The 27,848-nt window shown below is 48.3% G+C and overlaps 1 protein-coding gene across 1 annotated transcript; it reads left to right on the top strand.

Annotated features, from left to right (window-relative positions):
- Positions 1-27,606, top strand: LOC8034286 (beta-alanine-activating enzyme-like). The gene is made up of 7 exons (XM_040212899.1): positions 1-95; positions 2,033-2,222; positions 7,963-8,192; positions 11,386-11,483; positions 13,573-13,950; positions 16,549-16,640; positions 27,376-27,606. Exons 1-7 carry the CDS (start codon positions 1-3, stop codon positions 27,604-27,606), a joined length of 1,314 nt encoding a protein of 437 aa, XP_040068833.1.
- Positions 27,607-27,848: the final 242 nt, after the last annotated feature.

The following is a 27,848-nucleotide window of genomic DNA, read 5'->3' as shown; positions in this document are numbered from 1 at the left end:
ATGGCCTACATAATGTGGACTTCGGGATCAACTGGAGACTCAAAGATTGTGCAGGTGCCCCACTGTTGCATCGTGCCTAACGTGATTCACTTGAGGTAATAGTACTCTCCCATCTCAATACTTTTTTTCATCCAGCGTTGCTTTTTTTATTATTTAGCGTTGCTTTTACTAATTGATTAAGTAAGCGATTGATTTGAACAAGTATTACGAGTGTAGCATTGATTACCACAAACACCGGCGGCTTTTCTGAGATTCCCAAACAAAACGCATTCTCGAGATACTGAGGCTTTGCCCTTCCCGACATGCTATGCATTATCTGTAAATGCGAAGTAGCTAAAGAGAAAAAGGCAAATAAAGATTATGCAAAAAAATATATATTGAAATCTTACCGTACTTTCTATTGGGGCGACGCCACGTGATGCTTTACTTGCAATTCGAGTAGGCAGCCTAACAAAAGCAGTATTTCACGTGTTTTGTTCATTCATTCACACATTAATCCATTCTTTATTTTTTCCTGCTGATCTGGTAAGAAGAGGGGGCTTAAAGCAAAAGGCGTGATGCGGACAAGGCGTTAACCCCCTCTTGGCGTAGAACAAATTGCATATAAATTGAATGCAAACAAGCAAAAACTTTTCATGGAGGGTATATAAAATTCTATGCAGAAAGCACAAAAAATGTCATACTACTGTACATAAAATTATTCCAAAATATTGTTCCGCAATTAAAAAAAATTAAAGTGCGAACAAATATACGTAAATGTACAACAAAAACACCTATTTGCAATTAGAAAACAAAAAGAAACATACAGAACAAAATACCATCAACACAATCGAGAAATATATCTACACGCAAGAGAAAAGCACACATGCAAATATCCGACAATTCACGATATGGTCTGAGAGGCATATCCCTCTTGATTCCAGACGGCGGCCGATTTAAAATTCACCAGAGAAGCAGTCATACAACGCGAATATGCAGTGAAAAGTCATTAATGACTTCGAAACAACTTAAACTTCTAAAACCGTTGCAACATATTAGTTAGTGGTCATAGTTCATTCACAAATATGAACGGATTAAAATGAATGACTCTCGATTGAAAAGGAATGGCGTTGGTATTGAATTGTTGACAGCTTGGATTCAATTCATTGACACTTGGATTCAATTGGTGTACATCTGGATTAAATTCAGGGACACTCGGATTAAAAATCTGGCACTTGGATTATTATGAGCGGGAAAACTTGTAGTAAATCTTAGTAGTGGTGAGTCGCGAAAATTATTTAGGACCTTCTTTTTTTATAGATTTTTGTCTCTCTATCTCTATCTGAGAAAGCATGTGCTATCAGCTCTATTTGAGAAAACATGTGTTTGAAGACTCAAACATCGATCATTCCCAAGATGCGAACATGCACTCTCGTATCACGGCGCTCTCCCGTCGTGCGCTCTCGTGGGCGCCCTTCCGAATTCGTGTGTGACCACCCTTTCAATACTTTATCTTCGCTCGGTGCTAATATCTTAAAGCAAGATAGATTGAATCTGACCGCTGCTAAATGTGAATTCATTAAGACTTCTCACATTCAGACCGCTGTCTGTTTATAACGCAAAATGTTTCCCAACTTGGTCGAAATTATTATTTAAAAATACGCCATTGTACGCTGTAAAGAAACGTGCTTAATTAACTTCTAGAATTTCTTAACTCGAGCATGTCGTCACTCTGTATCCAGTTTTAGGAAGTGGAGAAATTATTAAACCAAACTTGGCAGGCTTGAGGTCTCACCGTCTGACAACGTCTACTCAGCTCTGTTAAACCACAGTCACACGGGTAATACAGCATAAATAAAAAATAAAAAAAAACACAGTGTTCGCTGCTAGCACGATAACAGAATTATCTGCGCACAGGCTGCAGGCACGTTCAAATCATGTGTGCTTGAAGCATGACTAATGATCCAGTTGTTATGAGCGGCGGTTTTACGCACTTTTTTTTCCACACGGTCTTTTATGCTTCCGTTTTAAGCACAAAATGCTGCTTCTGCAGGAAGATTTTCAACATCACGCCGAAGGACGTCATTTGCGGGATATGTCCTTTCACCTTCGATCCCATCGTGATACAAATCTTCTTGGCGTTGACATCGGGAGCGACCCTACTTATCCCGTCCGAAGTTATCAAGGAAACACCCTCAGAGATTGTTAAGCTTGTGACAACGCACAAAGTCAGCTTCCTGCAGGTAAATTTGCCTTTTTTTGATGATTTCTACGAAGAAGTACAGAACAGTCATATGCTACATACCTCTACGCATCCATTTTACAATCTCGCATGACTGCTCTTTACTCAGAACACATCAAAGTATTTTAGAGGTACTGATGACAAATGGTACCAATTGTATAGATGAGGTCTAACTAATTCTACAGCACTTGGAGTCAAACCGCGCGAAAACAAAGGGCAGGCACAACTAAACACAAGACAAGCACTCTTAACTTTTACTAAGCTTAGAGGAAAAATATCACGAAAGGAAAACCCATATTGAACACTGGTCAAAATGGTTAGTCTTAATATATCCGTGTTTATCAACACCTATTTTTTTAGCGACGGCTGACTAGTTGATACTGAAGTTTTACTGATAAGGAAATGCGTTAAATGAAATGGGCCTCAACAAGCAGAACATCGTCCTTATTCAGACTGGCACGTGCGTCGAATATTTTTATTATTACCTTATGTTTCGGTGCTGTAACATTCCACACAAAGTGTCCTTCGATTAAGAGCAGTAGCTGTTCGTTCTTGAAAGATGTGCATATGACGTTTGCTTCTTGTAGACAGGTTACGTACTCTGTCCTTTTGCGAGGCAGACCTGCATGTTGCGAAGATTTCTAGAACAACACACATCTTGGCCGGAGAACTCTTGGAACAGAGCAGAGATGTGCTTAGATTGCGCTGGCATCGGAAACCAGAACACGACTGACAGGCACTCTGACAACAAGCACGATGTGTAATAGAATTGTGACGAGCCCAAGTCTCACTTCACAAAATTCACAGATTTTGGATGCGAGACTTGGCACGTATACTGTGTACTTCGTCTTCGTCGTTTTATTTGACGCTGTTAATATTTTACATTTTTTTAAAGTCAACTCCTAATGTTCACAACGACTTCAGAGAGGTTAGTATCGTACATATCCGCCACCGCGCTACCCCTCCGAGGCATGCCTTTAAGCCCGGACCCCGCGGACACAAAGGGGTAATGCCACCGCCGATATCCCGGTGAGGAACCACGGTAGTGGTTGTCTAAAGCACGTATGTAACACCTCGTTTTCGAAAGAAGATGCATGCGTGGGTGCTGTAGAGTGTTTTTCCCGACGTCATGTTGTCCAGTATTTTTTTTTTATTTCATGATCAGCGTGGCTAGTGCACAATGCGAGCACTCCGAGGATTCACATCTCAGCCTCAAATTGTTAGTGCACAAAAGCTTATAAATTTCATCACGCTGACATCTAACAAAAATGGCGGATTGACGTCGCGTGAAAACGCCCTGATCGCGACGAAGAGACATTGAAAGGGTGCCACATCTTGCAGATAAATAATTACTCTTCTTAAAGTGTTATTTCAGTAGATAGACATCACTCATTAGCTGTAAAGCCAGGAGAGATGCGAACATAGCCTGCGGAGAGATGCGAACATAGCAACTCAGTGCTGGCGATGCTGGCAGTGCCCAATGCAGATCCTATACAGACGGCAGCATTTTCGCCTATCACCACGGAAGCCACTATAAAAAAAAGTCGATAACGTCAGTATGTATAAAACGCGACTTGAAGCAGGGGCTGAATAAACTCAACAAAGAGAAAAAAAAGCAACTAACGTCCGGCGTCTCAGCGGTGCTAAGTCTTGTTCCCACTTCAAAATTTTCACTGGCAATACCATCGCTGCATTTTCATGTTGGACAAAAACTACCGCTAATGAAGCCCAATGTCGTTAAGACGTTGCGACCTTGGTAGTGGGGGGAGGGGGGGGGAGAAGGGGGGAAGAGAGATTGGAATCACCTAACTTGAAAAACATAAATGGTTCGAAGAAAGATTAGTTGGAGTCAGTTGTTTTTCCCAGGCATACCTCGGCAAACCTTACTCATGAGGGCCCTCACTCACCCTCATCTTCACAGGTGAGGCGAGGGTGAGTGAGTTTCTGAACCAGGAAAATTCATGAGTATGAGGGTGAGTGAGGGCCGTGCGGGCCGTGTGGGCTGTGAGGGCCGTGACGACGGTGAGGGGTATGAGGGCCATGAGTGCGTGAGGGGCGTGAGGGCGGTGAGTGGCGTGAGGGCCATGAGTGGCGTGAGGGGTGTGAGAGCGGTGAGGGCCGCGAGTGCGTGAGGGCCGTGAGGGCGGTGAGGGGTAAGAGGGCCATGAGTGCGTGAGGAGCGTGAAGGCGGTGAGTGGCGTGAGGGCCATGAGTGCTTGAAAGGTGTGAGGGCCATGAGTGCATGAGGGCAGTGAGTGACATGAGAGGCGTGAGGGACGTGAGTTCATGAGGGGTGTGAGGGCCATGAGTGCGTGAGGGGCGTGAGGGCGGTGAGTGCGTGAGGCCCCCTTCAGACGGAGCATCTTTCTCAGCAAATTTGGTGTTGATGGCGGGTTGTTCTCTAGCTTTCCCTAGATCGACACGAATTGCTGAGTTGGAGTCCGGCTCGAAATAATCAAGCAACTCGGAGCAATTCGAAGACGTTTGAAGCGGCTGCATCCAATCAGGGACGCAAAGTTTTCGCGTGATACCTCGTGCCGGAGATGATGACACCGAAAGACTTGGTTCTGGTTTGAAATCGATCATTTTTGGAAATAAACTGTTTCAGAAAGGTACATTAATATTCTCAACGCGATTTAAATGCATAAAAACACGTTTATAACGCGTAATTGTGTCTAAATAGTGCACGAAAAATAAAATTTCATGATGATGATGACAAATTGCAGCAATTGGTTGCTGCGTGTGATCGCGGGCGGCCCGTGTTGCTGGTGTTGCGACGTCAAGTTTCTGGGCGAAATTGCCCCATCTGATGCTGGCTTGAGTGGCGCAAAGGCCATGAGTGCGTGAGGGGCGTGGGGGCTGTGAGTGGCGTGAGGGCGGTGAGTGCGTGAGGGCTGTGAGGGCGGTGAGGGCCATGAGTGCGTGAGGGCGGTGAGTGCGTGAGGGGCGTGAGGGCGGTGAGTGGCGTGAGGGCGGTGAGTGGTGTGAAGGATATGAGTGCGTGAGGGCCGTGAGGGCGGTGAGGGGCGTGAGGGCCATGAGTGCGTGAGGGCGGTGAGTGCGTGAGGGGCGTGAGGGCGGTTAGTGGCGTGAGGGCGGTGAGTGCGTGAGGACCGTGAAGGCGGTGAGGGCCATGAGTGCGTGAAGGCGGTGATTGCATGAGGGGCGTGAGGGCGGTTAGTGGCGTGAGGGCGGTGAGTGGCGTGAGGGCTATGAGTGCGTGAGGGCCGTGAGGGTGGTGAGGGGCGTGAGGGCCATGACTGAGTGAGGGGCGTGAGGGCGGTGAGTGGCGTGAGGGCTATGAGTGAGTGAGGGCGGTGAGGGGCGTGAGGGCCATGAGTGAGTGAGGGCGGTGAGTGCGTGAGGGGCGTGAGGGCGGTTAGTGGCGTGAGGGCGGTGAGTGCGTGAGGGCTGTGAGGGCGGTGAGGGGCGTGAGGGCCATGAGTGCGTGAGGGTGGTGAGTGCGTGAGGGGCGTGAGGGCGGTGAGGGGCGTGAGGGCCATGACTGAGTGAGGGGCGTGAGGGCGGTGAGTGGCGTGAGGGCTATGAGTGAGCAAGGGCGGTGAGGGGCGTGAGGGCCATGAATGCGTGAGGGCGGTGAGTGCGTGAAGGGCGTGAGGGCGGTTAGTGGCGTGAGGGCGGTGAGTGCGTGAGGGCCGTGAGTGCGTGAGGGCCGTGAGGGCGGTGAGGGGCGTGAGGGCCATGCCTGAGTGAGGGGCGTGAGGGCGGTGAGTGGCGTGAGGGCTATGAGTGAGTGAGGGCGGTGAGGGGCGTGAGGGCCATGAGTGAGTGAGGGCGGTGAGTGCGTGAGGGGCGTGAGGGCGGTTAGTGGCGTGAGGCGGTGAGTGGCGTGAGGGCTATGAGTGCGTAAGGGCCGTGAGGGCGGCGAGGGGCGTGAGGGCCATGACTGAGTGAGGGGCGTGAGGGCGGTGAGTGGCGTGAGGGCTATGAGTGAGTGAGGGCGGTGAGGGGCGTGAGGGCCATGAGTGAGTGGGGGGCGCGAGGGCGGCGAGTGGCGTGAGGGCCATGAGTGCGTGAGGGGCGTGAGGGCGGTTAGTGGCGTGAGGGCGGTGAGTGCGTGAGGGCCATGAGTGAGTGAGGGGCGTGAGGGCCATGAGTGCGTGAGGGCGGTGAGTGCGTGAGGGGCGTGAGGGCGGTTAGTGGCGTGAGTGGCGTGAGGGCTATGAGTGCGTGAGGGCCGTGAGGGCGGTGAGGGGCGTGAGGGCCATGACTGAGTGAGGGGCGTGAGGGCGGTGAGTGGCGTGAGGGCTATGAGTGAGTGAGGGCGGTGAGGGGCGTGAGGGCCATGAGTGAGTGAGGGCGGTGAGTGCGTGAGGGGCGTGAGGGCGGTTAGTGGCGTGAGGGCGGTGAGTGGCGTGAGGGCTATGAGTGCGTAAGGGCCGTGAGGGCGGTGAGGGGCGTGAGGGCCATGACTGAGTGAGGGGCGTGAGGGCCATGAGTGAGTGAGGGGCGCGAGGGCGGTGAGTGGCGTGAGGGCCATGAGTGCGTGAGGGGCGTGAGGGCTGTGAGGGCGGTGAGGGGCGTGAAGGCCATGAGTGTGTGAGGGGCGTGAGGGCCGTGAGGTTCAGTGAGGGTGAGTGAAGGGCTGAAGGTGAGTGTGACTGTGAGGATGAGGGTGAGTGAGGGGCTGAAGGTGAGTGTGGCTGTGAGGGTGAGGGTGAGTGAGGGGCTTAGGTGAGTGTGGCTGTGAGAGTGAGGGTGAGTGAGGGGCTTAGGTGAGTGTGCTGTGAGGGTGAGGGTGCGTGAGGGCGACCTAAAATTCCGACCTATGTTCCCAGGTCTTTAACTTCCTGTAGATTCTATGGGTCTGACTTTCTTGTTCAATATCTTGAAGGTGAACGTTCGGCAGTCCTCTGCCTGGTTAGAGATAGACATTAAGCATCCACCCCCTTTTTTTGGTTTATTCAGAAGAGCTTAAGACGAAAGTTTACGACGCACCCTATCATTTCAAAGTTAAAGGCCAAAATAAATATTATAATATTACAAATAGGGAATGTGGCAAAGCAGGGCTCGTTTCGGGCAGACCACGTCCACGTTTTCTAAGACTTCGAAGGCAATGATTCCTTGTCTTTACCAAAATCAGGAAACTCCCATATGAAGTCGGAAGTTTTTTGCTACCTTGTCGAACCCCAGAAATGGTGCCTCAATGCTCCAGCAGTTCCCTTCCATCAAGGCGGTACTTATTCGCTTCGGATGCAGTAAAGAGGCTTTTTTTCTCGATTGTTTGGTACTTCGACAAAATCGTCGGTACCATGGTAATAAGCCCTTTGAATTATGCTACTCATGCTGAAATGTAAGCAGTTCGCTTTGAAAGTTTGTAAATTCGTTTTCTGAGCAAACAAACGTATGTAATGCTTGACAATTCGAATGTTACTATTTCGTGCCATTTTTGATGCTTGCGATACAAATGAGGTTGTTTGAAATGCACTGCATCATTATATCCGTCGCGCAGCATGGCCTCGTTAGGGAAATAACATACAGTGTGTACCTGTATTTGTATTCCGGGACGCGTTTTTTCCTATTTTTGGGAATTCATCTCATGCATATCTTGTTGCGTGAAAGAAAAAATGCACCTCAGTATTTGTATTTTGGCCTTAAAATACACGTATCTCAGTATTTTCTATTCCGGGATACATTTTCGGAGTACCTTTGCCAGGCCCTGCTTAACATCTTCAGGCTTATACGACTAAAGTTTTATTAAACCTGGCATTTCCGCTTAGGCAACTCCTAGCTTCTTCTTCAGCATCGGAGCCAACCTCATCAAGAAATCCCTATTGTCCCCGGACACGAACCTTCGAATCCTTGCTCTGGGAGGCGAAGAGTGTCCTCCAGTTACAGTGCTCAAGCGCTGGAAGAGCAATGGAAATGCGACGCAGTTGTTCAACTTGTACGGCATCACCGAGGTGTCGTGTTGGGCCACCTGCCAAAAAATTAATCTCGGGTCAAATGGGTAAGTAGCGAGAAAAGAGTCAAAGTACAGGCTAGTTTGAGACCTGTCTGTTTTTTCTGTTTCTTCTGCTCTTCAAAAAACCCCCCCAGTCTCAGGGTAAACGACGAAATGGGTAAGTAGCCACTCTTTTCCTGAACCATTTCTCAGCAGCGCTTCAGCAGGTTTATATAGGGCAGTTTCGTGCGTGATGTACCATTAGGGATGTAAAATTTGCGAAAATTTTGAAGGTCGGAAAAAATTACTGAAAAAAACGAGGGTTTATTTTTCTTTGATTTTGGAAACAGTCAAAAATGTGTTTTAACTGGAGTAATTCATCATTTCTTTTAAGGATACCAACATAGATCAACAAACGCAAAACTTTTTCGGCAGTTTTACGGGGTAGTATTATTACATTATATTATTTATTGAAAGTTGATGAGCGCTTTGTCAATTTAGCAGATTTTCCACTACGTTGTGATTAATGCCAATTTTTCGTAAAGTGCAGAAATGTTATTTGCTTGTTCTTCTACTTCACGGCGTAAGTGTGACGTCACCGCTGCAAACATACCGTTGCAAGGGGCGTTGTTATGGACGAATACATGGTACTGGGTTTTGCACCCAAAGAACAAGAAGTCAAAGGTCATACGTGTAGCTTAAACGCATAGAAAGAAAGGATATAGGGAGTCTAGATTTCACACCTACTGCGACAGAAGTTTGTCGAGAATAGGCAGTTTCCGGAATTTTGCGACGTCAGCTTCCGGTTCTCAAGACGTCTCAAGATGCCTGTTGCAGACGACGAACGCATGGCGAATGCGCGAGGAATGACTAGAGTATGCCGTCTGCAACAGTTTAAATTTCATTCCCAATGATGTGATTTTGAATTTATTTCGAATATGGCAAGCCTAAGAAAACTCACCATGTTTATCAAAATCGAATTGTACTTGCGTGCGATACGATACTAACTGGCGCAAATCATCTGAAACCAGATTCACCAAAAGGCTCTTAGGTTACGACAACTTAGCTAAGAAGTTCGTAAGTTAAGAACATCCTAAGAAGAGAAGAAATCGGTATTCACAAATGTGTTCTTAAAGGGGCACTGACACATCAAAATCATATTTTTTTTTATTATCCGAAACGATTGAAAACGATGCCGGGACATTACCCTCAAAATTTGAAATTTGGGAGTTCAGTATTTGTGAAGTAAAAAAACAATTTCCAAATGCCGAATTCGAAGTTCCCGCGCGATCGGCGCCGGTGCCTTGACGTCAAAAATCGCGGAGACCTGAGAGTCGACTTCCTTTCACCACTCCCTGCTGTTGCCATGGCGACCCAAAGCGAGGAGGAAAGGAGTGAGCGGCAGCGTTACGGCGGACCGGTTTTGAGCGGTGTCGCCTCTTTTCCGTTGGAGGACACAAATCCAGGAGACGGCACCACAACGAACTCCCGATTTTTGGTATTTCAAAAAGAAGGGCCGTAGTGCGTTCGCAATTGCGTTAAAAAACATGTTTTACGATTGCCGTAATTAAATGTTATAGAGATGTCGCCTACAAAGCTTCTAAATTTCCTGATTTTTGACGTCACCGATCAAAAGAAGCGAGGAGGCGAGAGGCGGGAAAATCAAACGCCAAAAATAAAAAGGCGCGCGCGCGCGCGGGAAAATTTTTTTTCGCGATGCGGTTTTTTTTGCGTGTCTATGACTGCAACTTGCATCGTTTTAGACAATAAAAATAAATACGACCTTTGGGGTGTCAGTGCCCCTTTAAGTGAGAGGAGGAAAGCGACGTCCTCGGTCGAAAAAATTAGAACTTCCGGTGTTCCGCAAGCTCCCGATTCTCATTAATGCGGGCTGTTGCTATGGCGACGACTCCATCGGCAACACGAACTACCAATCGGAGGGCTCGGCATGGTTCGGACCACGTGGATATTTAATAACAAACGCAATCGGCCTTTCCGCCACAGCTTGTCTGGGGTTCGTGGCCGTACAATGAAATGTCGGCGCTAACACGATTTAAACGGACCCTAATGCCGAGGCCGGGATACCCACCTTCGTCGACCGCTACGAACTCGATCGCTACGAAGTCGACACAACTGTCATCGTTGCCAAAAGAAGCCGGCCCGCGCTGGACGCTTGCAAAGCGGCTTAGATAGATACAACTCGCCGCGACGTTTTTCGCGGCCTAGGAGATGCAGGAGCGAGCTGACGTTCAAGAAGATACGTCTCAACTACCAGAGTGTCAGCAAGAGCCACGTAAATACCTTTTCGCACTAGGAGCGGATGCGCGCGTTTGATCGAAGTGCTGGATTCGAGCTGTTGGACCGCGTCTTCGTAAGCGCTTCGGAACCGAGCTTTTACAATAAAGCTACCGGTCTCCAAACAATATGGCGCCGTTTCGCACGGTAGGCAAGAGATGGCGCAAGCGGTCGCGACGCCAACTGCCGCCAACGAACGAGCATACGGCGCCGAGGGCCGGCGTCTTCAGCAGACGGTCTTTTCGACTCAAAAGCTGCGCGCGTTCCGCAGGCGGCGACAGTCGCCGAAACAAAAACAGACGCGCTAACAACAAGGGACTGCAAAGCAGACGACATCAGTACCCCGAAAAAAACAGTCAAAATATCCCCACGAACCATTTTTTTAATAGATTATGTGTCCATTCAATATGTTTTATTAGTAAGGACGGTGAAATAATGTATTGGCAGCTGATACCAAAAAAGCTCGCATCGCTTTGGAGTTGAAAATATCGTCTGGTAATGACGCCGGCTCTCGGCGCCGTATGCTCGTTCGTTGGCGGCAGTTGGCGTCGCGACCGCTTGCGCCATCTCTTGTCCATCGCAGCAAAGACGAGGACCAAGTGAGGACAGGACGCAAACGAGGAGCAGGTTGCGCGTTCGTACGCTCCCTCGCGTTGTGGGAAGGCGCTATGAAAGAAAACATGAACGTAATAGCTGAAAAAAATACATTGTTAGCGTTCCGATAGGACATCAGGGCACATTTTAGTTTATTTTGTTTTTGTTTCCTTTTACGAGCATGAACAGATGCTGACAGACGCTGGTATTCGAACATAGCGCGTGCGTCGTCGGACGCTACAACACCACGATTATGGTCGCGTTTTGCAGACGCTGAAGCCAACATTACATGGTCGCGTCTTGTAGACGCGCTCGCGCCCCCTGGCCCAGTGCAACAGGCCTATTGAGGGAGTGCTCGCTCTGTTCACAGCGCTGTCCCCCTTGGCGATCCATTAGCTGGAACCGTACTCGAAGTGCGGAAGGATTCAGGGGAAGTCATTGAAGAAGGGGAAGGCAGGCTTTTCATCGGTAAGTCGCGCACCATCCTAATGGTTAAAATAGGTTTCCCAAACACTGTGATCCGTCTTTTCTTAGGAGTTGCTACAGTGAACATGCATAACTATGTTCGGGGGCAACTTTTCTCGGCAATCAAGTCAAAGGTACGAGCACGTGTGCCCTTTCTCCTTTTCAGTGCTGAAAAAAGGTTTGCGCGCCAGTCCTCCCTTCGGGAAGGCCAAAAAACGTTGTTTCCGTCTAGAGTTTCGTTTTCCACTGAAAGAACGGGGCATTTTCAAGCTTAATCTGCTGCTATATGATCTACGTATACGCCGCCATCTTTTTCTAAAACTTGCATTGTCATGCCGGTCGGTGCCGTTAAGAATGTAGCGAGTTGTTAAAATCCAGCGTTTAAACAAAACAAGCAAGAGCACGGAAGAACAATATAAACAATAAGGGTGCATTAAACGATTCTTTAACTTGCCTGGTAAAGAACTCAGCTCAGATATTTTACAATGGGAAATAACTCGAAGCAGGTGCAGCTTAATATGGAAACTTTCCCATCAAATATCGTTTATATAGTGTGAGTTGTTCATTAAAAGGAGGAAAAATGATCTATTTTTCCAGTTCGTCTACGAAATTATTGTATTATAACGGAGTACTATATATACGTGGTCTATATTAAAGGGGCACGACTGTATTACATTTCGTTTACACCGTCTTGTTTTGTTTTTTTAAACAATAAAGTTGAGCATTGATCTAAATTTAGGCCCATTTATTGTTACATGCGTTCGGCAATAAATTCAACACCGCAAATTATTCCAGCGATCGTGTGTTTGCTTACACGTAGATATTATTTATCATATTCAGCTTGAAACAAAACAAACAAAACAAAAAAGGCGGTCCCAGTTGGTACTAAGACGATTAAAGGAACGTCCTGGATGATACTGCCGACAGATGTTTCTTTGAGAAACTCGGCTTCTAAATATTCTTCGCAAAACATCGGTTCCAGTCTTCCCGTAGGTTATTCTAAGGTTTGCACGAGGCAGGTCAATGAGCCTTTCACAGGGTTATTTATGGCCATCCGTATTGTTATTTTTCTTTTTTTTTCGTAGTCGTTTATGCGCGTGCGTGGTAGCATAAGACACGCTGTCCGCCATCTTTGATGGCGGTTACGGGACGGTATCAACAGTCAATGGCAGCATGGAGCCGAGGGCACCCAAAAATTTTAATTGCAACACGCCGCAATTGTGTTCAGCCTTTTTTGCGACAGTGGTACAGACGTAATAGCTGTTACGGGCTGCAACAGTGTCAAACATACTAGGACAACAGAGTTGCTGTTCATTGCTGTCGATGATGTTTCAGCTTGGGGGATCGGTGGCCGAGTGGGCTAGCGCACTCCAGCTCGGAGTACGTGGAGCAAAAGTTTGCGCTGCAGAACCCAGGGAACCTGGGTTCAATCCCCACCCCTGCGTTTCGATCTGGATGAGCATCGTACCGGCATGCCGTCGTGTATCACTATTGCGCGGTGCACGTTATCCAGGAGGTTCCTGGATAACGTGTATCACTACTGCGTTATACACAACCGTGTATCACTGCTGCGTGATACACAACCGTGTACCACTACTGCGTGATACATGGTTGTACCGCCAGCTAAATTTCTCACCTACAGCTGGGAGACTCGTCGCCTGTTCTGGCAGACCAAGTTCTAAGCTGTATAAACATACACACAACCCAATTTTTTCTTTTTATGTTTCAGCAACTTTTTAGGTCTTCATTTAAACCAACGTCTCGTTATAGGCTTTTAGAAGGCCACCAAACACGCTTTATGCTTTGCCGGTAGATGGCGCTGACCTTTCGCGAGGAGGCTGACTACCTCAGGGACCTAAAAAATCCCTAAAACAAAACGTTTTCAATAAGTAAAGCAGCTTACTTTAAAAAATTTAGAGGAATGGTGACTAAAATTAAGCGACAGATAACGGTTAAAACTGACATAGACATCATTTAATCTGGAGCTACTTGGCTGGGTGGCACAAGTCGCCGCTCGATTCAAGGGGTGCATCCATCCAGTCATCTATCTAAAAGATTAGTTCGTTCAGTTATTCGGGACTCGATTTTCCAGGTGGAACCAACCGCCGGTGTCTCGTAGGCAACGAGACGTGGCAAGACGTCGACCCGGTACTTCTTCGAGACTCTGGCGATCGAGTGAAAAAATGCGGGAACGTCTTCACGTTCCTGGGTAGGAACGACTCGAGTTTCAAGTACAACAGCCGAACGATTTATGGTGATCGCCTGACAGCCATCCTGTTCCGATCGCCTTCCGTCGAAACCTGTCAAACCCACTTCTCGAAGGAAGAAAGGATGCTGTACATCTTCGTCACGCTGTCGCCCGGCTGCGTTGCCGAAGACGCCCTGCCCTCCCTGACCAAGAGCATCGAGACGGAGTGCCTCTGCCCGTTCGATATTGTCTTGTTCAGCTCGTCGCCGCTGACGAGACACGGTGAGCTCTTTGCGATGTCCTTAGTAGCGCAAAAAAGGGGCCCTCCGTCCGTGGCCCACGGAAAGTTTCTTCTTCTTTTTTTGAACTTTCTAGCCGCTTTCGCGCTGCTACTACATCGTACAAGAGGCAGTTTGCAGACTCTGTCCGAAGCCTTCCTCGTATGGCGGTTTCGTAACAATAACTATGTAAAAAACTTACTTGTTAAAAACTAAATGTATAAAGCAAAAGAAAAAAAGGTTTGAATGTACCTGAGGCGTGTCCGCGGGAAATTCTGGCATCATGCCTGTAGCGTGCCCCGTGCTTTTTACGCGATGTATGAGCAGTGTGATTGTGGCTTTATCATTATTGTTTCTAATAGCGATGAGGAGAAATGAAACAAAGCAGACGGATGTCTTGTCTACGGTACCTGCATGGAACGCGCCTTCGACCGATGTGTTTAGCGTCCAACGTCCCGCCCATAGGTTCGAAAGTAGTCCCTGAGAGGCAACAAATGACGTCACGGAAGCCAGCCTGTCGCACTGTCAGAGGTCGCGGTCCTGGCGGTTGGTCGTAAAATTGCTGGCGAGAAGCACGATCGAACGCGAACGTCGCTGTTGTCGCGGCGTCCCGACTGCTGTCTGCCGAAGCTTCCGTGGTCTGTCAGGCTGGAGGGAGACTTGCAGCGTAGCACGGGTGCTCTCGCATCCACCACCGCTGTTGGGACGCCGCCAGGATCGCGGCTCTCGACAACATGCACTTCCATGACGTCATCGGGCTAAATCGAGGGTCCATCTTCTTTTTGCACGCCGTGAACACACCAGCCAAGGACGTGCGTTCCAGGTATCATAGCCCATGACGAAAGATCTCTTCGTCGACAACTCAAGGAGACTACTATGCCGTGTACTGGATTATGCAAACATACTCGAGCAAAAGTCGCAGCAGTCGAGTGAATGCAGGATTTAAACAAAACAAAAAAAAAATAACAGCAAGAGTTTACGCAAAGGTGGTCCCGGGTAAAATAGGAATGGTAAAAGCTAGAAAAACAAAGAGCATATTCCTGTTGTTTCTTGTATTGATAAAATCTAAACAACAATTACTGCATGCTGTTTAAAATATTTTTCAATCTCATTTGAATGCCTTAGCTTGTTCTCGTGTCATGCGCTGACAGTATTCAGATATAACGGCTTGAATACGTGGACACTCTTTAATTAATATTATTCCTGAATTGAACAAAAAAATTTATCGCATAAATATATAAGAAGTTTAAAACTGTTCAAATTTTAAATATGTTTACATGTTTTCAGTAATTCCAAGCCACTTGCCTGAAACTTTATCACTGTAATTTCCTGTAATTTGCACTACACCAATACATTTTATTTTTAAAGTAAGGGTTGTGCGTGGCACTACGTGCTGCCCCTCAACGTCACTCCATAAGTAACGCCATGAGTAGCCGGCGCCTAGTCGGATTCGGCCATTTTTGTCAAAAACAGACAAATTCGACGTTGGTGCTTAGACACTGTGAGGCCGGTCTACATTTCAGGTTAGGCGACACTGGTTTACGCTGTTGATGAGAAAAGTAGCCAGGACAATACGACTGCTCGTCTTTAAACGGATACTTCAACGAAATTTGAAATATACCCGTCGTGTTCAAAAGTAGGTTGATTATGATCCACACTATCCGTAAACGACAATCGCACGTTTGTATTTTGAGCCTGGTGGCTGTATTTTTCGTTATAAACGGCCCACTCTGGCAAGCGCTGGGAGAACAGCCAGCGGAAAGCACGTCACATTCCGCAGAGTCGTGACGTAGTTCGTCTCGGGACGAGCAAAGCTGCGGCGAGGCTCAGGTCGAGAGGATGTCCTAGCGGTTCCAGCCACCGAAGCGGCTGCTTTTGTACGAATTCTGAGTGACGGTTAATCTTTTATAATCTTGTATAGGAACAATAGTGACTTCTGAAACACACAAAAAAGATTCTCGAAGATAGGAGAGTTCCTCCTCCCCTTCTTCTCTCGTGGTGGCCGGAGGTGAGACAACCTCCGTTTACTAGCTGTCAAGGTTCCTAGACGGGCATTACAAGCGAGGCGCTAGCGACATCCACCTGGTGCTTTTTGCTAATCGTTTAATTCGTTTTAAAATTCCTTTCCGTGTCTTTTCAACAAGAGACTGGTGCGTCTGATGTGATACTGCTCCTTTGAACACATATAAACAAAAAAATGAGCGCCGAAATTTCGTTGTAGTATCCCTTTAACGTGCATCACGCAGTAGTGATACATGATCGCACCCCGGTGCGATGCAAATCTAGATCATAATAGTTTGTCAAGCCCGTGTATTACGCTTATCGCGCATACTGTAGGTTTGCTGATAAGGTCTGTCTGACATATGGTTAAACGAAACGATGGCTGTTGGCATACCCTTCTTATCGGGCAGTAGCTCGCGCCAGCTAGCCTGAGAGCATTCGTACCCCTTCCAATGGGTGTTTGGTGTTTACCTTCCTGGTGCGAGCAGTGTCTTAACTACAGCCCTACTCGCTTTATAAAGCCGAGATTTGAACTTGGGCGACATTTTTAAGTGATAACGTGTTGTGGCATTGAAACCGCTTCTTGTTCGTTTGTCCACAGGGAAACTCGACCTTAAGGCGCTGCTTAAAAGAACTTCAGAGAAGATGAATCACGCTGCTGCATACAATCGGCTTCTGTCCACCTTGTGGAAGGTAAGAAATAGGTCCATATAAATAAATAAAAACATATCCGTTTAAAAAACCGTGAAACCTAGACTACTGCTGTTTGTGCAGTTTAGTAATGCGGCCAGGGTACATAAAGTAGGGGAATAACTGTCACGATAAGCCGGCTAATCTTTTTTTTATTATTATTAACGTTTTAAACAGATAAAATAAGGATATGATTTCAAGTATTTTCTTGCTGGATATAATAAAAAAACACTAAATCGTAAATTATAGAGTGACTGTGGAAAGCGCACTAGTGTGCTAAAGTTAGCTCTCGTGCAACAGGCACAGAAAAGTCGCACGGCTACGTTTTCGCACCAGCAACCTTGCGCCTGTTGCACGATGGTAACTTTATCGCACCACTGTTCTTCCCACGCGCTAGAAGTGTTCCTAAATTTGACTGATTTAGTGCTTTCTGATCACGCTCGTCAAGTTTATAATTCGAACTATATATTTATTCTCACTAATAAAATGTTAAACAAATATTGGTGAATTAAACACTTATCGGAATGATTAGCTCCCATAGTATGTGCCGCTTAGAGTATAGCTCACCAACATAAACTGCATTAGTGTAGGTTTTACAACTTTCTTTTAAGTCTGTGAAAAGTTAAGACAACACCCTGTATAAGGAAGCAAGTACAATAGAGCCCATCTTGGTTATTGAGACGCGATTTTCGCTTGCAAGGTCGTTTTTTCTCGCAAAAACAATCACATTCCAGGTTCCGTTAATGGTTACTTACAACCATTCACGGAACTATAAATATTCACTGCAACGTCAATCGACGTTTGATTTTTTCATAGATTTAAGAGTACTGAAGAAAAAAAACTTTCACATTTATAACGCGCGGACCAGGCTTTTTTTCTTCTTCTTTTTTTTCACGCTGTGGCTATTATTTCTTGTGTTGTTTTAACGCATTAGTTTGGCGCAAAAACAATAACATAATTGTTTTACTTTTGTCAGAAAACTTTTGTGCCGTCGCTTCAGGGTTACAATTATTTTTTTTTAAACTTCTCAGCAACCCAGAAACGTGTTTAGGAACGGCCGTTACTGTGGATGCTTGGGCTAGTTGGTAATTGAAGCTTGGATTACCAACTACCCACTGATTCATCCAAGCATTAAAGACGGTCGTTCCTCAAGGCTGTAAACTCAAGTTTTTTACCTGCATAAAAAGCAAGTTAGAAAAAAATCGTGATTTAGAAAAATGAAACAAATCATTGTATTGGACTTCAACCAGATTTATGTTATCTAAATCAGATTAACCTGATTCAAATCATTGTAGGTAGAAAATAGTGATTCTTTATCACCACTTGAAGTTTAAACATGGCAGATCGAAAATAATTATTTGTAAGCTAGTTAAAAGAGCTTTAATTCCCTTAGTATTTCGCGTTCCGATTTGCTTGCAGTAGAATGTTAGGTAACTGACAAACGAAATGTGAGGAGAAACAGAGCTCAACGTTCCGATTTCCTCAGAAGAGCACGGCTTTCCGCTCGTATTCAACCTGCTGCAATCTTCAAAAAAAATATACAAAAAAAAAACAAAAAAAAAAAACGAATCAAATGATAGGCAAATGAAAAATCAAAAACATTTTTGGGATTATTTTTTGAGGGGAAAGGTTTGATTTTAATAATCGTAGTAAAAGTTGTCTGATCCAAATCCCGATTTAAATAATCACAATTTTGATTCTCCACCCTGATGAAAAGGGAAGTCTGCACAGATACTGAACTACAATATCGTTTGTCAATATTATCTCATCTACGCGTACGGCTCCCTTGTGCCCTGCCGTTGCTCCATCTACCTGCTTCGATAGAGGAAATCAAGCCCCTTTTTCTTTTTTGGCTTTCATAACTAAACTGCGCATTCTAGAAAGCTCAAACCCCATCAGAATGTGACAGCGGTGTTGATATATTCTGAAAATTTCAGAACGTGATGTCACTCGGACTAAAAGACAAAAGAGAAAAACGAGTCTCTTTGTAGGAGTCGAAGTTCCCAGCCTAATTATGTCGAAACAAGAAATGACACGGTAGGCGCCTGTGGCGCTTATTTCAGTGAAACAAGCTTGTCAACAAACAATCCAATATTGTTTTCTTCCTCGCTGAGAAGTATTTTTCGCCGAAATTAATACCACAAGCACGCGCCAATGCAGAGTTGTGTCAAATACTCAAGAAAAGTATCAAGATAAGGCACACAATACCCATCTGAAAATGTATGTACAATAGTGTTCGAGTTACTTTTATCAAGAACTACTTTGAGTGGACTGAAAATTCTTTGAAAACTTAATTTAATTACTTTCGTGGCTACTTCGCGAGTAGGTTGAAAGCTGTTAACATTAGAATATAAAAGTCGAAAGGCGTTGCTCTACCTGTAATGACTTCGCTGAAAATCACATTTTCATGTAATATTCATAAACTTATAGAAGCGATTTAGCGGCTGCAATCAAAGTATACTTTGCGACATATGAGGATATGCAACACCATGAGCGCCGAAATATTTTAGAAACAATGGGGACTCACGTATCCTAAATATGGCACCTGGCGTGCTTTAGTTTGGCGGTAGGCTGGGCTGATGACGCATTCCGCAAAGAGTTCGTAATATGCCTCGCCGTGATTCCGGGGTTTGGCACGCAACCCGGTATTGCCTACCACTAGCAGCCGAACTAGAAGTTGGTCGGGCAGCCAGATTTGTTGAGTACGCGAGTGAACGACACACTTAGAAGACGCATCGGCTTGAGGACAGCGGCCTCTGTCGATGATAAACCACCAGGAGCGAGTTCCACCAGTCAAAGGCAAGGCATTTACCTTCAAACTGTAAAAAAAAAGTATGAAGGTTGTGGTCGGTTTGCCTTGCTGCATACCCGACCCGGAGGAATAACACGGAGCCAACGGTTTCAACAACAAGAAACTACATTTAATTGGACATGGACAAGACGATTAACATTGCTACCGGCGCTGCCGGAGTCCAAGCAGCGACTCTCTGTGCGCCGCCTCTGATCTGCCTTATCAAGGCGGCGCATCCGATGTGCGCGTGGCTGGCGTGACGTCGCCGCCACGCGGGAAAACTTCGGCACCTTTGCCTCGCAGTCGGGCAACTTGGCTGGGGAGCCGCCAGGGTGCCCACACTTCCCCCCCCTCAAGCTTCGTCCGGCATGTCGATGACGGGAGACGTTGTGGGCGTCAGGGGGTGGATGGCGCTGTTGGGCGGACTGACGTTGTAAGTCCGGCCGGCGCCTGCTGGACGAGCGCGGCGGCTGCTGACGAGCGCGGCGGCTCGGTCAGCTCCAGCTTGTCGCTTGAGCTTGTTCTGGACCAGGCCTCCAGCAGGTGGCTGCTCTGCACGTGGTCCATGGTTCTCTGGGCTGCCCCTGGCGCGCCGACGTCCTTGGTGGCCCGGTCCACCATGAGACCGGCCGCCGTGTCATTCCGATGGCGGCTGTGGTGACGGTGGTGTCCATGAGCCAGCTCCACAGAAAAACAAGGAAGCAGACGACATGGAGCTCAGTTGAGGGTTGAGCCTAACGTCATCTTCGCACCCCTTCCAGAAAGTTTGAAATAACGGATCTGAGGTGGGCACACAATCTTCTCCCCCCTCTCTTGAAAAGGGGGCAGATCCGTGGAAGTAGACAACTACCCCCAAAATGCGAGAGAGGCCAAGGAGACAAAAAAAAAAAAAAGGGTTCCTCTCTCTTTGGTGTCACCGACGTCGCAGGTTATACCGCCGCCTCGGTGGAGACAAGGGGGTTTCCGGAACGGGACTGCCGTCAGTGTCGTTCCGGTCCTGCGAGAAATCTTCGTCTTCTGCTTGAAAAAATCGTTTAAGGTCGGTGATATGAACAGGTCCGGTTTCCTCACTAGACTCACAGTTAACCAGTTTGTAAGTGAGTGGCCAGCACTTTTCACGCACGCGAAACGGACCTTCCCACCTGTTGGCGAGGGAGGCTGCGAAGCCTCGAGCGGCGTCACTCAGTGGGTGAGTGCGCCGGAGCACAATATCTCCCACCTCGAACTGCAAGTCACGTCGCCCCCGGTTGTACTGTTCAGCCTGCTGTACCCGGGCGACGTCTAGATTTTCTCTGGCCTCTCGAAGGTTATCGGAGAAACGCTTTCGCAGGTCCTCTGCGAACTTCACGTAGGGGCGAGGCCTTCCTCCAGACTCTGTAGAAAGGAGGCTGTTAGAAAGCGGGAATGCGAGCTCCTTGCCGAAATTTAATTGGGCAGGAGTGAGACCCGTTGACCGATTAGTGGTTGTACGGGTTGCGAATGCCAGCTCGGGCAGTTTCGCGTCCCAGTCCTTGTGGCGCTCGGTGTAGGCCACTAGCATCATCTTAAGGTTTCGATTTACCCTTTCCGTGATGTTTGCTTGCGGGTGGTACGGGGAAGTTCTTTTGTGCTTGATTCCCAGTACCGCGCATGCGTCCACAAACACCTTACTCGTGAGATAGGAGGCATTATCGCTTACAAGCTGTGCAGGAAAGCCAAACCTAGCGAATGTTTCGAGTAGACACTCCCAGATTTTTTGCGAATCCAGCTTCCGCAAAGGGAATAACTCGACCCACTTCGTGAAGTGGTCGGTTACCACGAATAAGTACTGATTACCCCGGGTACTACGTGGGAAGGGGCCCATGACGTCACAGCAGCAAATCTGCCAAGGGCTCTGACTCGCGATCGGTTGCATTAGACCGGGGGGCTGGCCACCACGTGGTTTTGCCTTCTGGCACACCGAGCAGCTACGAGCGTATCGGAGCACATCCTGCCTCATGCCTGGCCAGGTAGCAATTTGGGATAACTTTTCGTAAGTCTTGCTCCCACTGCTGTGTCCTGCCAAGGCAGAGTCATGCATGTATCGGATGAAAAGCTTACGTAGCTTGCGGGGTATCACGGTCCGGAATGTCGAGCCATCCGGATCGTCGTCGGCCTGGGGGATGTAGCGCAGCAGGAGGCCGTCGTCGCTCATCATGTAGGAGTCGAACTCCTCGTCACTTGGGCGGCACGCGTTGGCAGAGTCCGTCATCCAGCTGCGCCTTGCGAAGCTCCCCGCGGCTCACCAATGTACCCCACCGTGAATCTGGGGATCCTCGTGTAGTGGCCGCGACGGTCACCAAGGCATGGGTATCCTGCGAGTGTTCCTCGGGAAGTGGAGCACGAGAGAGCGCATCAGCAACTTTGTTAGTTGAACCCGGGCGGTACACAATGGAGTAGTCGTACTGTTGTAGCGTAAGCGCGCAACGAGCAAGACGCCCAGCTGGATTCTTAAGTCCCCTTAGCCATGATAGCGCTAAGTGATCAGATTGAATCTGGAACGTTGCGCCATCTAGGTACATATCAAATCGCTTCAAAGCATGAATAATGGCGAGACATTCACGTTCTGCGACACTGTAGTTGCGCTCGGCTGGAGTTAGCGTGTGGCTCGTGAAAGCAACTGGCCGAAGCACACCGCCATACTCCTGCAGCAAGACAGCACCCAGGCCACAGTCGCTTGCATCTGTCTGCAGAACGAACGGCTTGTTCAAGTCTGGGAGCTATAAACAAGCGTTGTCAGTCACGGCTTTTGAAAGGGCTGCGAATGCGCATTGTTGTTGTTCGGACCAACACCACTTGACGCCTTTTTTTAGAAGGTGATTGAGCGGTTGCGATATCTCGGAACAGTGTGGAATGAAATCCCGGTAGAACGCAATCATTCCGAGGTATCTTTGTAGGCTCTTTACGTCATGTGGGCTTGGGTATTCCGTTAGCGCGCGCAACTTATCTTCGTTGGGGCGGAGCGTGCCGTTATCCACAACGAATCCAAGGAGGTTAATCTTGGACGCGGCTAACTGAACCTTTCCGGGATGAATCGTGAGCCCAGCATTACGCATTCGCTCAAGTACAATGCGAAGGTGCTCGACATGCTCTTCGATAGTTCTCGAGAAAACAACCACGTCATCCATGTATGCCATGGCAAATTCGTACTTCGAGTTCCCAAGTACAACATCCATCAGGCGTTGAAAACTGGCTGGAGAGTTAGACAAGCCAAACGGCAGTCGGGTGAACTCGAACAACCCTCTGTGGCAGATGAAAGCCGTTTTTGGAACGTCTGATGGGTGAATCTCTATCTGAAGGAACCCGCGACTGCAATCCAGCGTTGTAAACACGGTCGCGTTACCGAGCGCGTACATCACGGAGGAAATGCTGGGGAAAGGGTAGCTGTCTCGTACGGACACATCGTTAAGCCGCCTGTAATCCACACAGAGTCTGGCTGTTCCGTCTTTTTTCGGGGCGAGAACAACGGGGAATGCCCAGGGGCTCTTCGACTCACGTACTGAACCGGTGTCGATCATTTCCTCGAGCGCCGCATCAAGGAGTGCCCTTTTGTGGACGCTGATCGGTCGAGGGTTGCACCTCCGAGGCGGCGCGTCACCGGTTTCAATACGGTGCAGCAGAATGTCAGTCTTTCCAGGTGTTTCCGTGAACATCGGTGAGAAAGACTCCAGGACGGCTTGCAGCTCCTGCTTCTGCTGGCTGCTTGCGGGGCACTTTCGCAACGATTCTCGAACGCCGGCAGGCAAGACGTCTGGCACCGTGGTGAAGTGGGCTGCAGTGGTCGAGTTAGGGATGCAGTCCTCCCTTTTGGTAAACGGAGTCAGCTCCGGTTGTTGTCCCAGCCGGTATCCACCACCAGAAAAGTCGAGTGTCATGCTTTCGCCTGTAATGAAATCTCGGCCCAAGATCACAGGTACCACAAGTCCGGGCATATAAAGAAATCGCTGACGTCGCTTTTTTCCATTAAACCGAATCTGCAGCCTCACGGCTCCTCCAGCTGTTATCGCTGTACCAGAAGCTAGCTGCAAACGGGTTTCGCACTCCCGGAGGCTTATCTTTTTTGCTTTGCAGAGTTCGAAAACGAAATCCCCTATGAGCGAGATAGCGGCCCCAGAATCCAAAAGTGCGGCAATGGGAAAATCGAGCAGTGATATTGTCATGCGCGGTTCAATGATGTTAGGCTCGGGCTGGATTCGACATACCGATGGAATCTGTGCCGCGGCCTGACCGCTCCCAGGGACTGCACCGGCCGTCGGCGAGTGGCTGTCTGGTTTCAGCGTCGCCGGCCGTAGTAGTTTCCCTGGTTGTTTTGGTTCCGGCCCTTTGCCGCCGTCTCGTGCCACCTCTTGTTTGTAGTGTCCAGAAGCCTTGGACACTGCTTTCGGTGATGGCCGGGCTGCTCGCAGTCGTAGCAGCAGTCCGACGACAGTTGCCTGCTTAGGCCACCCGCACCGAGGTGCCCGTCGGACGGCCTCCAGTGATCGGATAAGGAACCACTATGGGAGGGCCTCCACCAGGCTTGCGACTGGCTGTTGTGGGGAGGGCTTGTTCCGTTGCGGCGGGGGTCAATGCTGCTGGGCTGCGGGTTTGCGACCGCACCGTGCCAGTTTTCGCCAGCACTTGCAGGAGCAGACTGATGAAGATGGTTCGCTTGAGTGGTGATCTCCGTTGGGCCCCAGCTTACGATAGGGCACGGCCAACGACCTCCCACCTGTCGCGGCGACCCCCGCCCGAAACCCTCACGGGCCTCGCTGTGACCTCCGGGGACCTCTCGGGGAGAGTTAGGCGAACATACGCTTATCCCGCACGGGATATCACCATGCATGCCACGCCAACTCTCCTGGTTGACGTGGTGGGGAAGGGAGGTCTCGTTCGGACAGTCCACTTGCGTGGAGGCCTCGGGGCCCCGCCATGCGCATGCCGGTTCGAGCGCGTACTTGGCTGGTGGCGGCGGCACGTAGTTCCGCTCGGCATGAAGAGCTTCCTCGATGAGGCGGGCGCCCCGGGCTAGCTCTTCAAGGGTCTCAAAGGTGCGGTTGATCAGGTAGACGTGGTACCTTGGGTGACACTGTCTTCTGACCCGAGCTACTCTGTCCGACTCCGGTGACTTCGGGTCCGCCCTCTTGAAGAGCTCTTGCATGACCCGAACGTACCGGACCAGACTTTCATCCGGGTGCTGCGTCCTTGCCTCGAGCTCTCGGAGAATCTGCGTCGCGTAGCCTGCAGGCAGGAACTCTTCGCGAAGCCTTGTCTGGAAGTCCGCCAGGCTGGTGAAGGGGGCCTGTGACCCCAACCAGCACCTGGCGCTGGCTTGTAACGCCAGCGGGACAATCCGGTCCACGATGAAGGCTTCTGAGGCACCGGAGGCAAGGTGGTACGTCTGCAGCTCGCCCAGGAAGTCTGCCACGGACTTGACGTCGTCGTACCCCATGTAGACCGGAACAGTCAAGTGTGGTCTGGGCTCTCGCGGTGGGGTTTCCTGCTGGCCAGGCGTGTGGGCCAGGCGCTGCATCACGGAGTCGCACATCTCCGTGACCTTCGTGAGCAGGTTCATTTGTGCTGCTGCGGCCATCGCGGCTTCCTGCTCCCGCGTGAGCATGCCTGCGAGCACAAAAAAAGAAACGCCCCCAAAAACCCAACACAAGCGCGCAAAACGATTGCCGCGTTCACAAAGACACGGTCACAAACACGCCAATACAACAAACGTGGACGTGACGGAAGCACGAAACAACGATAGGAAACACGGGGAATATGAAAAAGGCTTACCGAAAGAAGAAACCAAGCCCCGTGAAATTCCTGCGAGTGGGTAGCATACCACGGTTGGGCGCCATTGTGGTCGGTTTGCCTTGCTGCATACCCGACCCGGAGGAATAACACGGAGCCAACGGTTTCAACAACAAGAAACTACATTTAATTGGACATGGACAAGACGATTAACATTGCTACCGCGCTGCCGGAGTCCAAGCAGCGACTCTCTGTGCGCCGCCTCTGATCTGCCTTATCAAGGCGGCGCATCCGATGTGCGCGTGGCTGGCGTGACGTCGCCGCCACGCGGGAAAACTTCGGCACCTTTGCCTCGCAGTCGGGCAACTTGGCTGGGGAGCCGCCAGGGTGCCCACAAGGTCCAGAGGGTAACACAGGTAACACAAGAGAATGTTTATGAAGCCACTGACAAAGCCCTTTACTCTGCACCTTTTACGAATCAGCTCAAACCATTAATGATGCATCCAAGTCAAGATTCCAGAATCGAAATCTATCGGATTAAAAATAATTGGCTCCAACTGACGCGAAAGCTGCGTTTGAGGATTCTGAGGATGGAACAATTAATGCGCGCATTCGGAAGATAAAAGAAACGCTTTTGAACGAGTTAAGGTGGCGATGCAGGCGAGTTGGTTCATGACCTAAAAAATAAGGAACAGCGCGAAAAAGGAGGAGGACAACGAGAGTAGAGCACATGACGAGCGCTCGTCCTGTGCTCCACTCTCGTTGTCCTCGTCTTTTTGCGCGCTGTTCCTCACATCTTAAGTTTTGAACGAGCTCGGGAGCAAACGTTAAGCCACAGTAGGCAGAAAAGTGGCTTTAGTAAAGCCCAATCTAGGTCAATGCTGCTCAATAAAACCAGCAGTATCTAGCTTCCTTGGCCGAGGGAGTGTCTGCGCTTGCTTGAAAACTTGCTCATACATTTGCATGTCAAAACCTCCTGAATTGGCGATTACGGAAGATGTTCCATTAGAACGTTCCTAACGTTGTTGTCACAATCCTCCAATAAGGGAACCACTCTCTCATCAGACAAAATTGGGGTCAGTCTGTAAAATCCAAAGGACGTCACCAGCACTTTGAAAGCTCTAAGCGTTACATGCCACTCAAAGACATGGAAACAAAAATGACAATAATACGCATAAAGGGGGGCATACTTAGAGCTAGGGTGCCTTCATGTGCGCACATGAAGGTTCCGTACTTAGGGCTGTCCATTTGGACTTTTGTTTGCATTTGGAGGCTGCGTTTTGCTCGCGTGTGGTTTCCTTGTCTTTTGTTCGGCACTTTGCTTCAAAGTTTGCAATCGCTTCAGCTTTTTCTGGAGTTTAACGGCTATAGTTCCGTATATTGTTCCAGAGAAATTTCTTTTCAAGGGTTGAAAAATGTATTTGAGGTGCTGAGAAATTTTGACGTTCTCTAAATGTCCTTGAATATGAGATGTTGGGAAACTCTAACGTTCTGTTCACCGCTAGCGTCACATTTTGCTGGAGTTTCAGCTTTCTGCAATATGGAGTTTCTTTATACGGACCGAAAAGTTGGGTTTCGTTTTCGCAATCGAAGCCGGTACTTTCAGGTATTTAATAGGTTATAACTAGTGTTTTCGTTTTTCGGAGGTTTTTTTCCGCCCTACATGCAAAGTGTTTCGGAATTTATTAAGAAATATATTTCGTCATAAAAGCGAATTTATTTTACTGAAACTATGGAATGATATATGAAAGTCGGCGTTGGCGCCCTTGTCTATGATATTACTAACTGTCCCACAATAAAACTTCCAGAAAAGTGTTCCTTCACTAGACACCCATACCTTACAATCAGAACTTGGCCCTAGAAGCTGGGAAACTCGTTTACTTTCCATCCCATTCACCTAATCTGCCTGCTGCGCGGAGTAGAATGCTAAAGTGATTTAAACTCACCAACTGCCCTCTCACAATTTCCATTGGAATATACCAGTTTATAACTTTCAGACCCTGTACCGAACCGATTTGTAGACTACGGTTTCTTACTTTGTTGTTGTTCTTCGGTTTTTTGTTGAAATAATGATCTCGTAATTTTAGGTTTATAGGATAAATTGGGTTTGACGAAAAGTTGACCGGCGGGTGTTTTTCGGAGGTATTAGGATTTATAAAAAAAACATAAAATCTTATTTATAACCTATGCCAAATTTTCCTGCAGATGTTCACCACCAGGAAAACGGACATGATTGATTTACATGAAAACTTTCTTCAGCACGGAGGAAGTACCCTGAGGGCTTACACCATTTGTCAAGAGATGGAGTTCGCGACAAAGCACCCCCTGCCACTTTTGGCCGGCAAGGTTTTGCATGAAACGTTCGGGGCAGTCACCGCTTACCTGAACGAAACCATCGAAAAAAGTGGTCCAAAAAATTTTGCATTGGAAGGTTAAGTTGCTTAATTAGAGCGGCACTAAAGTAAATTTTGAGTTTGTCTTTTAAAGGCAAGAAATCCATCGACGTGCTCCAAGCGTCTCTGAATTTTTAATTCCGCTCACGCATTACTTTTGCAGCCATTAGAAACACGACCAGAAAATCATGACACACTCCTTTTTGTAGATATCTCAACGTTTCATCGCATTTTATTAGGGTTAAAGGGTCACGCACGATTGTAATGTTGGGTTTACTGGGGTGC

The sequence above is a fragment of the Ixodes scapularis genome, unplaced genomic scaffold (assembly GCF_016920785.2).
Source record: "Ixodes scapularis isolate PalLabHiFi unplaced genomic scaffold, ASM1692078v2 PGA_scaffold13__105_contigs__length_92229423, whole genome shotgun sequence".
NCBI classification, from domain to species: Eukaryota; Metazoa; Arthropoda; class Arachnida; order Ixodida; family Ixodidae; genus Ixodes; species Ixodes scapularis.
This window is presented reverse-complemented; position numbering and strand designations above follow the sequence as displayed.